Raw genomic sequence first — 15,204 nt, forward strand, 5'->3', positions numbered from 1 at the left:
CATTATCACCGACCCAACAACGATTCTTCCAGGATTTCACACAACAGTCAGACAGAGCAAACAGGATCATTAGCAAGTACGCCCGTCACCCGCACTGCTTAAACACTACACAGGTTCGGTAGGATACTTTCAGTAGCCCTGGATGCCCACACCACAAACCTAACATTCAGGACGTCGATCACCTGGTAAAGGATTTCCGGCCAGTAAAGTCAGTGGCGGATATGGAACATTACAGTGCATGTGGCCACATTTGACCATACCTTAAATTATGACTATCATAGTTTGTGGTCTGGTTTCTGATATGTACAAAGTTTATTTTTTAGCCTAATTATTAGAGGTTTTGTAATCAAATCTAGGTAAAATGTTCAGTTAAGATACCTACATTATTTCTGATTATACGACATTTGTATTATATATCAAGTTTTTTTCTTATATATATATAGGATATGGTAGGTTAATCTAGTTTTTTTTTTGTAAACTTGTTTTTGAGAATTTTTCACATTTAAATTTGTTGAAGGTGTTGTGGCAATACCAGATGCTTGCATTTAATTAATCACTTCTGTCTTAACAGCACACTTTAATGTTCATATTTTCTCCTTTTCAGACCCTTGCTAGGTGTGTTATGGCAAGAAATATAATATGAAACTGCATTATTGGATATTCAAGATACTTTCATGCCAGCAGTCGACCTCTTTGATGGACTTTGAATAAACCTGAACTAGACCAGGTTCAACTAGAATAACCTATATACCAAACACCGATATACAAAGAGAATTAAGCTGTGATATTCAGTAGTAACATTTGTTGTAACATCTGCTCATTAGCTTGTCTACATTCAAAAGATTCTGGAATAAAACCTATAGACCAAGCAAATGCCAGTTTGTAAAGAAGGTATGTTTATTGGTCTTCAACTAAATCTATAAATACGAATACTGAGTCTACTGGTAGTTGGATTTAAGCCCTGATAGCTCAGTTGGTTAGCATGGAACGAAGAAGCTTCATCAACTGCTGGTTCGACTCTCAAGGTTGTGTGGGTTGGAGCAACGCATTATAAGGACTGCTCTTCATTCAGCGGCACATAATGGATAGAATAATTCTTCGATAACAACACTTCAGCAATTGGAAAACTTCATTATGTCAATCTCGATGACTGGTCCTGCGTCAAAAGCCTCTACAAGTATGCGAAACTGCCGGTAATAACCTTTCAACACTTTGTCAATCCGAGGATAAAGATTCAAAATCAAAGCCACCGTAATCTTGAGATGCAAACTTTTTTCCATTTTGCAATTTAGTGGGCAGCTTAAAACCTATAGGCCTAAGGCTCAAAATACTTCTTAGATTGAAATTGAAGCATTGTTTGAAAATAATTATCATGTAATAGCCTATATAATTGTGCCCTGTTTGTTAGGCTTTTATTTGAAAGTGAGGGGCTTGTAGGCTTTAAACCACCAGCGATTTTATGAGAGAGCAATACAGGAGAGACATTGCCGGCCATCGGGTGCAGGCAGCTTAAATCAGGCCTTAAAACTCGTGTTTTTTTCCGGCAGCCATCGTGGCCTACCGAGAGCTCCTTCTCGGCGGCCAAATCTGCGTGCATGGAGGCCAAAATACAATAACGATAGCACAAGTAAATAGCATTAAACTTGCAACAATGTTAAAATGATCACTTAGCGTTGTTGAAGTCTGGGAGACGTCCTGCAATAGAATCGTTGTACCACGCATTAAATGCTTTATCGGGATTGTAATCTGGTATTGCGGGACCATCTAACGACCCTAAATTGTTTTAACTGCTCGCCGCTCAGTAAATTGTTTCAACTGCATACAGCATACCGCCTTTCATAAAACCTGACCATTTATTCCGTTATGATGTCACCATTGAGGGTGTGAAGTCACTAACACACAGCGTTCTCAACTATGAAGACACGTGTTTTACCCACGGATGTCAACTAACCTAATTCTCCTTTTTAACAACGATTCAATATCCGACAACATTGAATCGATATAAAAACGACAATATTGCCAGCCGATGTAAATTAGCACTTCGGATTAACACTTTGTTAAAATAAACATCGTGAATTGCAAACAAGACTTACAGCGCTGGTAATCGCAGCTGGATATATTCAATACAACAGTGGTGACTATGATGCGCTGACCTAATTCTGCGTCACTCTTTGATACTGCATATTTTCGACGTTTAATCCACGATCATTCTATTGCGAAATTAAATAATTGGCTAGAAGAAACCGGCGGCCAAACTTGGCCGACGGAGGAGGTAGCACCGGCGGTCATTCAAGCACTACTTAGCGTCCATGGCCGCGATGGCCGCCGGCTGCTTTAAGGCTTGTTAAATCCTACAAGCTTCAGAAGTGGCTGTATTGACAACACCTTGCATGTAATTGTTGCATTTAAAATAGAACTTGCAAAGTATGGTAACATCATTAATGCAAGCTCTTGATCCAATAAAAGACAATGTGTACTAACAGAAAAAAAATTAATACAAAAAAATAAATTAAAAATGCACGGAAGGTCATAAGCAATACACCTAACACCAACGACTGTCTTTATTGTTTAACAGTAACTTGAATAGCCTAATCTTTAACCAGTATTGAATTGTGTGGGGTTTTCAGTACAAAAATGGAAGAACACATGTTGAGGATGGTGAAGTTGCAATATTTATTAAAGTGGCTATTTCACGTTAGTTGCCATAGTTGCGACTAAACAGCATTGTTTCATGACAGGTGTTGCCAGAGTTAGGATTAAAGTTGGGGTTATGGTGAAAATAAGGGTTAGAAAACACCGGATATAAGTAGCTGCAATGCTGCATAGTTTGAGTAGTATTTATGCTACGCATTCCATCAGCCATTCAACCTAATCCACATTCCGAACTTTGATCCCGGTTGCTAGTGGATTTTCTTCATGTGAAGACAAATAAAATTATGATGAGGGCTATATGTAGCCTAAATTTGAGAGAAACGTAGGATAACTAAAGAGATCTTCAACTTAGTGAAATGTCCCAAAAACTCAGTTGGTTCGCCTGTGACTTTGTGAATGAAGAAACTTTCGACTCTCAGGGGGTGTGCACTTGAACAACGCATCGTGAGGACTGCTCTTCATTCAGCATCATCTGTTGGATGGAATAATTCTCTGGCAGCAACACTTTAAAAATTTGAAAATTCTAGTCCAAGGATAGAGATTCAATCAATCATGTCACGAAGGCATCTGGATCATTTGTGTATACCTCAAAATGGTCAGCTTTCTCTTTGACGTATATCGACAGAAACACTAGACACATATGGAGTGGCCCATTTATGAAACATTGGAGGTAAGCATGTCAAACATTGTACACAAATCCATCGTAAGTAAGCCGAGAGAAGGTGGTATTTTCTCCACTTTGCACAAAGCACAAGTTGAGGAAACAGTTTGTAAGGTCACTGGATAACAATGATGAATGTTTTCAGTATATACTTTCTGCGGTCCACGACATTAAGGCGCGAACAAAACGGCGCGAGACAAAATGGCGCAGAAAAAACGGCGCAGAGACAACATGGCGCAGAGGCAAAACGGCGCAGACAAAACGGCGCCAAAGTCAACGTAACAATTTTTTTTCTTTTGAAAATACTTAACTCAAGCGCTATAGTTGATCAATAATAGTTTTGATTCAAACGCGTTGCTCACTTCAAGTTCATTTGGGAAGCCCGATGACGATAATAGCAAACCGAAAAAAACAAAATCTGTCAAAAAGATCCAGCCAGTATTTACCTGGTTCATCCATGGGTTTATAAATGCTGTATTCATGGGGTATGACCAATTGCTGCAACAAAGGTGGGTTACCAGGGGCGGCTGCTGCGGTGTTTCTGGTGCGCTGCGTTAGTTTCTTCAAATTTTTTGATTCGAGGACCACCTTAGTCGCAGCGCTGACGTTTTGTAATTCTGCCACAATAATTTGGCTTGGCAGCTCCATTGTGTCTTTAGCTCTTCTTTTTACTCCTGTTTTGACTTTGGCTATTTCAACATCAACCGCACTTGCATCATGAGTGTGGCGATTTATTCTCTTTAATACCTAAAACAATGTGATTGACTTATTTTGTCGCGAACGTAATATTTGCTTGTATCTATCCACCGTTATAGAAAACAGCATAACGTATATATTTTGCAGATTGGCCGAACACAAATTGTTATAAAACATGTAGCATTAAATTTTCAAGTTCAAGAAAAAAACTTACAACGTATTCTTTTCTTAGTAAAGTTTTTCTTCAAGTCCAAATTCTATGCTCCAAAACAAGAATGGTTAAGATCTTCCAATCATATAAGGCCACAATCGATACTAGTCACTAGGCCACCAGAAACATTATTATTTTGCATTGTATATACTAAATTTTTATGATCAACATCTTGTGCTGTCACTAACCTGATTGTTTTGAATGTTTGTATGAATCCTCGCCTTGCATTCATCATTTTTGAGGTAACATCGCCAAAATTTTTTAGACTTGTCTGAGCTGAACCGATTGAACACATACATACTCGTAAATCCACTGTCAATTAATTTGTCACGATTTTTTTGCGATTGCGAGATTTGTAATGACATCTTGAATCTCAACCCCTTGTGTCTAGCTCTCAATAAATGACATATGCCGGTCCGTATTTATACCATTAGCCAAACTAGATCGAACAGAAAAAATAAAACCTGTCTGGTTTGACACCTGTCTGGTTTGACACCCATCTCTCTGAACTGTCACATGTGCTAATTCTGTACAACAACATCAATGCAAAAACAATGGAATTGTTAGCTGTGTAAGAATATATTTTTTGCGGCTTGTAGCCAAATCTGCCTACATCTCAAGCAAACAGTAGCAGGCCTTAAAACTCGTACTTTTTTCCGGCAGCCATAGTGGCCTACCGAGAGCTCCTTCTCGGCGGCCAAATCTGCGTGCTTGGAGGCCAAAATACAAATAACGATAGCACAAGTAAATAGCATTAAACTTGCAACAATGCTAAAACGATCACTTAGCGTTGTTGAAGCCTGGGCAACGTCCTGCAATAGAATCGTTGTACCACGCAATAACTGCTTTATCGGGATTGTAATCCGGCATTGCGGGACCATCTAACGACACTAAATTGTTTCAGCTGCTCAGTAAATTGTTTCAACTGCATACAGCATACATTTTCAAAAAACCATGGAGGGCGAGAGATGTGATGACGTCATAACCTTTGTTTTCTTTTCTGTTTTTTATCGAAAGTCTTTTATCGAATACCGTATATACTCGAATATAGGTCGAGATGTTCGCATAGGTAGGCACTTTCACATTACCCAATACCCACTCGTCGAAAAGCGTACTCGCGATTCAGCTGATTTCAGTCATGTGATTCGACACGTGATATTCTGATCGAAAAATTTTGATACAAAGAAATTTAACTGAATGCTTCATTACAACCAGCGTTGCCTAATGGTTAGGGCAGAGGAGTAGTAATTTCGATTTCGTTGGTTCGATTCCCACCCTCTGCTAATACTATTTTTTCTTCTGCAACTGAACTGAGTGCAAGAAGGATCTTAATGACTGCAATCAATGGAGTTTATCAGGAAAATTGTGACTAAAACACAAAGCAATTTCACATTGAAAAGCATGCACTCTTCGACGAGTGGGTGATGTTAAAGTGCCTACCGTTCGCATACGTTTATTTGCAGTGATTCAAACTTAATTTTCAAATTTAATGATTTCTTGTCAATTCTAAACTTTATGCACTTGTTGAGCAATATGCAAAGCTCACGAGAGAAAACAGCAGAAAGAGCTGTTTTAAGAGATCAATTTTTTTTATTTTTTGTGTGTAGGATATAATCGCTCTTATTACGTAACATTCCATGACCGTTGAAGTCGATGTCAAACCTTAGCGGCCGCATAAAACAACGATGTACGGTTGGCTAGGTGATAATAGCGGTAAGAGACGTCGTTAATGCAGGCAATATCTGCGACCAAGACCATTAAACAATAAACACCTTTTCTTTTATCGGTTTTCGATTTACACTGTAATTCTCACACATTGCAAACACAACAATGCGTTCTGTTGAATCATAATTAATCTTCACAGCGGAAAGACCTCGTTGAAAATAGCGCGTCTAATTTACCTGGTTTACTTAATATTGTCCTACTTTGAAATTTCCTCACTGTATGTCAATGCCAATACTTAGATAAACCATCGAATAGTGCCAGAAATAAGCTATTCGACTTATACACGGGAGAAGGAAATATCACCGATTTTCAGTTCAAAAGTAGGGGTTCGACTTATACACGAGATCGACCTATACTCGAGTAGGCTATATGCGGTAGCGCAGGAGTGTATGAGATGTATATATTTTCACATAATATACATCAACACAGTGCTTATTGAAGCAAAAACACGGATGACAGTTTGAAAAATGCATTTTTTCTTTTAAGCTGTATTTACGTAATTGTTCGTTGTGTCGTAGTTTTCAACTCGATAAAGTTCGCTTTTTCGATTCCACGCGTTTTGGCTTTGAAGTTGCTCCTCACGCGCGGGAAGATAAGCAGTGTGTGACTGAACGTCTCAGTAGAATTTACGTTCCAGAGAAAGCCATGCGATCAGCTTCTGTTTTGCGGGCAAGAACAACGTAGGCTGATTTTCGCTTTCAGCATTCTTTAAGTCCGTTCAAATGATCTAAAACTCTTTCGCAAAATATTTTATTTTTGAAACACCTTGAAATAGCCATTTTTGTTGCCCCTCGACCATAAGTTTACGGGGGGCGCCGCCCCCGGCCCCCCCTGTAAGTCGGCGCGTATGCCTACCACCTTTCATAAAATCTGACCATTTATACCGTAATGATGTCACCATTGAAGGTGTGAAGTCACTAATCCATAAGTCACATAACCTCGGATGTCAACTAACTTAGTTCTTCTTTATAGCAACGATTCAATGTCCGACAACAGTGCATCGACATAAAAACGACAATATTGCCAGCCGCTGTAAATTAGCATTTCGGATTAACACTTTGTTAAAATAAACGTCGGGAATTACAAACATGACTTAGTCAAACAGGCAAATGCGCGAAAGGTTTTTTAAAAACTTTATTCTAGATCGAGATGTTCGCATAGGTAGCAGTTATTGATTGAATTATCACGTCTTGTGTTTCTCGCAATTACTTTGTTTTGTGCCACTATCTCTTGTGCTTCTGTCTTTCTTGCGTAATCTGCCTGAGTCCTTGTCTGAACAATCAATTAATTTTACCTCTGAAATACTTGACCCGTTGTGCTGTGTAATTTTCAGTTATCATTTTGTGTGAGCGAGGCAGTTTCTCAAATTGTTTAGATTTGACCATATTTTTGCTGTGATACTATATGATTCTTTAGCATTTCTTTTAAAAATGTATTTTCTTATAGGCTTGAAAAGGGCTATATGACTAGCCGAAAACGTTCGCTTTTTGTTTTTTGTTTTTATAATGTTAAATGTAGTGTTGTTGCTGAGTTATGTCTGTTTCTTCTAGATCATATAATAAGCGGAAAGTTCGTCTTGTTTTTGTTCAGTTTTGTTCGTCTGGTACTGCTCTATAATCATTCAAAAAATCGCAAACCTGGGACTTGGTGTTTCGCGTGACGGTAATTAACGCTATTACTCGCGCACAATGGATGAATGCGCGTTAGCCGAATACGCTCACGCATTTGCGAGTGCGCGGGTAGGCTACAGCTTGTGATCGCAGCTGGATATATAGCAAATGTTCCTGCACAATACAACAGTGGTGATTATAACGCGCTGACCTAATTCTGCGTCACTCTTTACTACTACATTTTTTCGACAGTTCATCCACGCTTATTCTATTGCAAAATTAAATAATTGGCTTGAAGAAACCAGCGGCCAAACTTGGCCGACTGAGAAGGTAGCACCGGCGGTCATTCAAGCACTACTTAGCTGCCATGGCCGCCGGCTACTTTAAGGCTTGAGTTGTTTCCGATCTTCGCACCTTTCAAAACAAACAATTTTCACGTCTAAGCACTGTGGTCGCACTTTTGACAGCTGGATAATTACTCATTTAATTATCACAAATTAGATATTATTGCACGGTAGTTTCTCTTTACAATAATGTTATTTCGTGCTTCCCAATGACTTTGGCGCCGTTTTGCCTCTGCGCCATTTTGTCTCTGCGCTGTTTTGGCGCCGTTTTGTGTACGCCGTTTTGTCTACGCCGTTTTGCCTCTGCGCCATTTTGTCTCTGCGCCGTTTTGTTCGCGCCTTAATGTCCTGCTTCGTACTTTCTGCATTTCATTCAGTTATTTTTTGCCAAAACCAAAGCAGATGTGTTTGATGGACCTCAGATTCTTACGTTGGTAAGTAATGGTTTAAAAAATGAACAGCAAAGAGAAACGGCTCTAAGGCTATATTTTGCAGAAGTTACAAAAAACTTTCATGGTACCGTAACTGAAAAGCAAATAACAACCAAGTTGTGGTCACTACAATGCCATTAGCCTTTTCAAACTTGTGTGCAAAATGAGCATCAAACTCCATTTCCTCAATAGTCATCTTGGTGAATTCCCCAATAACCTTCCCCAATAACCAAGCGATCAACTAAGTGCGATTTTATCAGGGCTTCATGGCCATGGAGCATCGCTACCGAGGGAGATGGTAACAAACCATTTTGGCAGATTACTGCTGAAGCATACGTGCGAGGAAGTCTGCACCAGCTACAAGTGGAAATTTTTGCCTGAACAGTTTAATTTGACATTGTTTTCTATCATTGTAAATTGTTCATACTCTGATTTTCATATTTGTGAAATGTTTCAGAGTTGAGTGTTGGACTAGTGTCACTCAAAATGATTTTCTTGCCTTTTTTTTGACGTTTTTATGCAAACTGTCATTCATCAACCCATTTTTGTGACTGCTTTGCCCCCCCCCCCCAAAACGTTGTAAAACGGTAAAAGTTATTTGAAAAGGGTTGAATTGCAAAAAATCTGCTTCCAGAGAAAAACCAACTGCATATTTAAATTCAGCACCCCATATTTAGTGGGTCTGCTACTATTGGGAGAATTCGATCCGGAGAAATCCCTATTCGGAGACAGCCTTTTTCGGAGAATTGTAAAATCACAGCAGCATATGTATATTGAAAAGAATTAGCTTACAATAGAGAAATGAATGATCATCCAATTTAAAAGTTAATTTTAACAATCTTGCCGTCTGTTGCTTAACATTAACAGGCCTCAAAATATCCGGCGGTCATGATCTCCGGAATGACCTCGAATGTCTGCCGAAGCCGACTCATTGGTCGGTCATAAATGACCGCCGCAAAATTCTTGACAAAAATAGAGCTAATGCAGCAAAAATATACTTTAAATTTGAATTGTTACAACTGTTTGTTTAACGCGAACAAATACGGAGCTGAAACAATAATAGTACAGGCAATTACTTTAAAGATCACATTAGAGCGGCGCGGTTAACGAGCTGATGGCAAAAGTAGCCATTTTTACATCATTTCAACACCTTGCAATGTTGCCTGGAAATAAAGTTGTCGGAACTTTTCGGCAGGATATGTGTTCTAATTTTAACAATGAGGATTATTGCGTTACGTTGATCGTTTGTTAAAAAGGAACGTCACAGAGAAGCAAGTCTCAGCCGGGTTCCGCACGTGCTTAGGCTAATGTGGCGACCTTATACACGCTGTTACTGATAGAAATATAATTTCTGCACAGAAGGGAGGGTGTTAGACACTTTTGTCTGACACCATTAGATAGAAATAGAATTTCTGAAAACCACGGAATAAGTGATCGTAGTTGCTTTTGTAATAAGGAAATTTGGATTGTTGTTTTCAATTGTGTTTATTGCGTCATTACACGACTGTCATTAACGCACTGATTTATTTGCAAGCAATCTGCTCCAGTATACTTCAGGGTCGGTTAATTAAGCCATCAAGCCGTGGGGGCCAGGCCCCTATGCATATTTCCGCGTGGGAGCAACTTTCTATGCTGCATTGATACATAAAACAATAGATGAACTAGCGATCGGCAGCAGGAAAACATTTTTAAATGCAAACCGCAACAGCTTCACGATATATAATCACCAGAACGAGTACTCGAGAGTAGCGATGCTACAATCCCACCCCAGACAAAAAAATCTGTCATTTTTACATTGATTTAACGTCTGCTGAATCAATGCAAAAATGACTGATTTTGCTGCCTGAGACATAGCAAAAATCTACCATTTTGCGTCGATTCAATGGCATCAGATGTTGAATGCACCCAAAAACAACATTAGTTGCTACGTCGACGCAGCGTGCGTTTAGCTTAATGCGCTTGCAAACAGACTCGATGTCGCTTTCGAAAGTCGAAACCTCTGCAGAGAATTTGTCGCAGCAGTGAATCGCTTGCTGTGAAAATGAACTTGAAGTCTCGGCCAGAGGTTACCACTACCCAGCGTAACAAGGGCTGGTACAAACCGCATTGCGCACACGCGGCAGCATAATCAACACAACAACGGACTCGCGCAAACTGCATGGCGCACACACGACCGTTGCCATAGAAACCCGATCAAAGGCAGGAATATGCGCATCTTTTGTTTCATCTGCAACACGAAAACGGGCGTATTTCAGCGAATTGAAACTTGAAAGCTGGTCAGCCATAAGTTGCGATATTGTAGTGAAAAGGGAGCAATGTCAAGTCGAAAACTTAATCAAACGTCTCTCCGTGATATTTTTCAAGGGCTGTTTACGGGTGTCAACAACATTTAAATTTATTAAAGTTGACGTGCTGTTGAATTGATGTAAACATGAATGATTTTGCTTTTAACAGGTATATTTTCAAGCATATGATCAAGTTAGTATTTTCATTCCATTTACAGTATACCTTTTAGTAAACCTTTTCGTCTCTTGTTTCATGCTAATAAATCTAGTTCGTTGCTAAACTTTATGTTGTGCTTAGCTTAAAGAGTCGCAGTCCATCAACCGCTGGCCAACGCAGACGCATGGCATGTGTTTTGGTCGAGTTTTGTTTATTATATAATAATTAACGGTAGGTCGAACGTAGCGATAACTCCGAGTGCAGCAATAAAAGCAATCCTAGTGTGACGACATAATTACGTCATCCATCTGCGTGACATTTGCTGAATTTACGTTGCTGCTGATGAAACACGCTTTCGCCCCCACGGCCAAAAAATAGTTAGGCGCCTATGCCATCAACCATTGCAGAGTTATTCTGTTGAAGAAAATCTTCTTCTACAAACACGACTACACAATACTGTAGTGTGATTTTGTGCAAAATCTACATGCAAAAAATATGTCCGGTAGGGTGATTCATAAATTGAAATTTTTTTTAATTCAATGGGGCACCCTCTTGTATCGTGTCAATACCTGAAAAAATAATCCTGTTCAAATTTTTAGGGCAATTGAAAGCATTTTTAAGGTTGCTACCGACTTTGAAAGCTGCACATAATACACAAATGGGTCATTCCATGTCAACTCAACAGGGTGTGCAAGCTCCACCTTCTTAGATTTTCTTGAAATTCACACTAAAGTTTCATATTGATGTATAATGAACACAAAAAAAATTTCAGCCCATTATCTCAAGACGTTTAGAAATTACAGCCCTTCAAAGTCACCAAGGTCCCTCAAAATGCTTTCGCGTGTACATTTTCCTCCATGTTTGGGTCTTCATAACTTTAAATCTAAAGCATTTACGCAGCTGAAATTTGGTATTCTGATTAAGAAGCAGCCCTACTTTTCATATCTACCACCAAAATTGCTAATTTCAAATTAGTTTTAGATGTAGAACCTTTCAAAAATTGAATTTTTTTACATTTGAAAATTTTTTTATCAATTTTTGATGTCCGCTATCTCCCAAACCAATAGTCACAGAACTACCATTTTGCTTATCATTAATCTATACTAGTTGGTAATTAACCCCCACAGGCCTTAAAACTCGTGTTTTTTTCCGGCAGCCATCGTGGCCTACCGAGAGCTCCTTCTCGGCAGCCAAATCTGCGTGCTTGGAGGCCAAAATACAATAACGATAGCACAAGTAAATAGCATTAAACTTGCAACAATGTTAAAATGATCACTTAGCGTTGCTGGGAGACGTCCTGCAATAGAATCGTTGTACCACGCATTAAATGCTTTATCGGGATTGTAATCTGGTATTGCGGGACCATCTAACGACCCTAAATTGTTTTAACTGCTCGCCGCTCAGTAAATTGTTTCAACTGCATACAGCATACCGCCTTTCATAAAACCTGACCATTTATTCCGTTATGATGTCACCATTGAGGGTGTGAAGTCACTAACACACAGCGTTCTCAACTATGAAGACACGTGTTTTACCCACGGATGTCAACTAACCTAATTCTCCTTTTTAACAACGATTCAATATCCGACAACATTGAATCGATATAAAAACGACAATATTGCCAGCCGATGTAAATTAGCACTTCGGATTAACACTTTGTTAAAATAAACATCGTGAATTGCAAACAAGACTTACAGCGCTGGTAATCGCAGCTGGATATATTCAATACAACAGTGGTGACTATGATGCGCTGACCTAATTCTGCGTCACTCTTTGATACTACATATTTTCGACGTTTAATCCACGATCATTCTATTGCGAAATTAAATAATTGGCTAGAAGAAACCGGCGGCCAAACTTGGCCGACGGAGGAGGTAGCACCGGCGGTCATTCAAGCACTACTTAGCGTCCATGGCCGCGATGGCCGCCGGCTGCTTTAAGGCTTGCCCCATGAGACTGACACCAAACAAATGTGAAATTATTGAAGTTTGGAGGGTGCAAAGATGAAGCCCGAACCATCTTTACACCCTCCAAACTTCAATAACTTCACATTTGTTTGGTGTCAGTCTCATGGGGGTTAATTACCAACTCGTATAGATTAATGATTCGCGAAATGGTAGTTCTGTGACTATTGGTTTGGGAGATAGCGGACATCAAAAATTGATAAATTTTTTTTGAAATACAAAAATTTCAATTTTTGAAAGGTTCTATATCTAAAACTACTTTGAAATTAGCAATTTTGGTGGTAGATATGAAAACTAGGGCTGCTTCTTAATCAGAATACCAAATTTCAGCTGCGTAAATGCTTTAGATTTAAAGTTATGAAGACCCAAACATGGAGGAAAATGTACACGCGAAAGCATTTTGAGGGACCTTGGTGAGTTTGAAGGGCTGTAATTTCTAAACGTCTTGAGATAATGAGCTGAAATTTTTTTTGTGTTCATTATACATCAATATGAAACTTTAGTGTGAATTTCAAGAAAATCTAAGAGGGTGGAGCTTGCACACCCTGTTGAGTTGACATGAATGACCCATTTGTGTATTATGTAAATGCTTTCGATTGCTCTAAAAATTTGACAGGATTATTTTTTCAGGTATTGACACGATACGAGAGGGTGCCCCATTGAATTAAAAAAAATTTCAATTTATGAATCACCCTAATGTCCGGTTGAGATATTAAATGTCCGCTGAAAGGGTCAGTCTGGTATGACATGTTTAACCGCCAGAAAAAAGTACAAATTTCGAGGCCTGATTAAGATTAAGGTGTTTTTATAGGCTACGGTACTTGATAATATTAATCAGCCATAATTTCCAAATGGACGCATCAACTGCTATTTTTTGTTTGTTTTGTTATTTGACATCAATTGAATCATCTCCGGCGTTTTTGTATTGACTTTTAAACTAGGGATTGGAATTTTCTAATAGTTGAGGATTCAAATATATTTCAAGTTTGCATACAAATTACAGACGGCGACGCAGGATACATGTCAATTTTATGTAAGCAAACATTTTAATTTAATAGTTCAAAAATAAATTTTATTCGCTTTTTATTTTTCACTAAATTTCAATTCAATTTATTTTTTTTTGTCGGAATAGAAAAGAAACGATATTGTGGAATAAGATACTAATTTTTTTAAATAAACAGAAGGCGTGGTTGGATTTAAAAAAAAATCTCTGAAAAGGGCTTTCTCCAAATTAGATTCTCCGAATCGGATTCTTCGAAACGGGCCATTCTGTATTTAGTCAAGGGCAAGTGTGTAGGTGGCAACTGGCAATGCAACAAAAAACTTGTTCCCCAGTGTTATCATTCAGTTTGCTTAAGAATTATTCAAGCATCATTCATTACTGTCATGTGCTTTGACATTTGTCCAATTTTTATACCTACAGATGCTGAGCGTGCTCTAGCTTTGTTAGAGCAATACCATATCCAACTTGACAAACCAGACGATGATGCATTACGTGACGCACTGCACAAGGTGATGGTAATCTTTCGAAGTGAACTTTTTAATGCCTTGATTGGTAAGTTGAAAAATAATGGGAAAAATTCTTGATACCTTAATTTGGTGTGATGTCTTGAAAATTGTCACATGTTTGATGTTGCCTTGAAATGATGTCAGATGCCAAAGTGTCTAGGTCGTTGAATTTTTTTTTTTTATGATTAAACATATTGAATGTCAGTGTACCTACTGCACTGAGGAGCCCTGAAGGCCGAAACGGTGTGCCACTGTCAGTCAGGGATGAAAAAAACCCGTTTTTTTTTAAAAAGCCCAACCCGCATGGTTTTTTTTAAAAAACCCCGTTTTTTTGGGGGTTTTATTTAAAAAAGATGCAAAAAAGGTAGATTCATGCTTACTTCACCTCAAATACTACTTTTACCAATGAAGTGCCTCTCACTCACAGTACATGCTGGCATAACTCAATAAAATAATGCACTAGGGCTGTTTAACTATGAGGCCTTCTTGCATAAATGAGTTTTAGTGTAGTACGAAGTGGCATTACTTGATTTTTGTGTACAAAAATATCCACTGTGTTTTCAATTTATCCTTGGAAATTTCCTTCACAGTCACTTCCTTAAGTTCCTTAGGTCCTAATTTGAAGTTTGTTTTAAACTTAGCTTGTAGTGCTTTGGTTCATTTTTTCAATTTTCTGATAAAATTTGGACAAATATGATGCTCTAGGTTTTTTTATGTTTTTTTTTTTTTTTTTTAAGTGGGTTTTTTGAAAAAAAACTACCTGGTTTTTTTTGGGTCGGGTAAAATACCGACAACCCTGCTGTCAGTAGTTGTATGTCACTTATATGCGTTTTAATATGCTAAATATCTTGCTAAACTCTCTAAAATTTAGGTCTAATTATAAGCATTAATTGTAAGGTCTAAAATGGGCATAAGAGAAGCCATCATTCAGCTCCATTGTGCAGGGAAAACCAATTCCG

General features: G+C 38.5%; 1 protein-coding gene across 1 annotated transcript in view; it reads left to right on the plus strand.

The window, feature by feature from the left end:
- The first annotated feature begins 613 nt into the window (after positions 1–613).
- The window catches only part of LOC145764515 (disks large homolog 4-like), a 102,366-nt gene continuing 87,775 nt past the window's right edge, over positions 614–15,204 (plus strand). Inside the window, exons 1-2 of the mRNA XM_082576133.1 lie at positions 614–891; positions 14,160–14,291. Of these exons, the coding sequence (XP_082432259.1) occupies positions 873–891; positions 14,160–14,291 (151 nt within the window). The 5' untranslated portion in view covers positions 614–872. The remainder of the gene's footprint in view (positions 892–14,159; positions 14,292–15,204) is intronic.

Source organism: Aplidium turbinatum, chromosome 2, assembly GCF_918807975.1.
Source record: "Aplidium turbinatum chromosome 2, kaAplTurb1.1, whole genome shotgun sequence".
Taxonomy (NCBI): domain Eukaryota; kingdom Metazoa; phylum Chordata; class Ascidiacea; order Aplousobranchia; family Polyclinidae; genus Aplidium; species Aplidium turbinatum.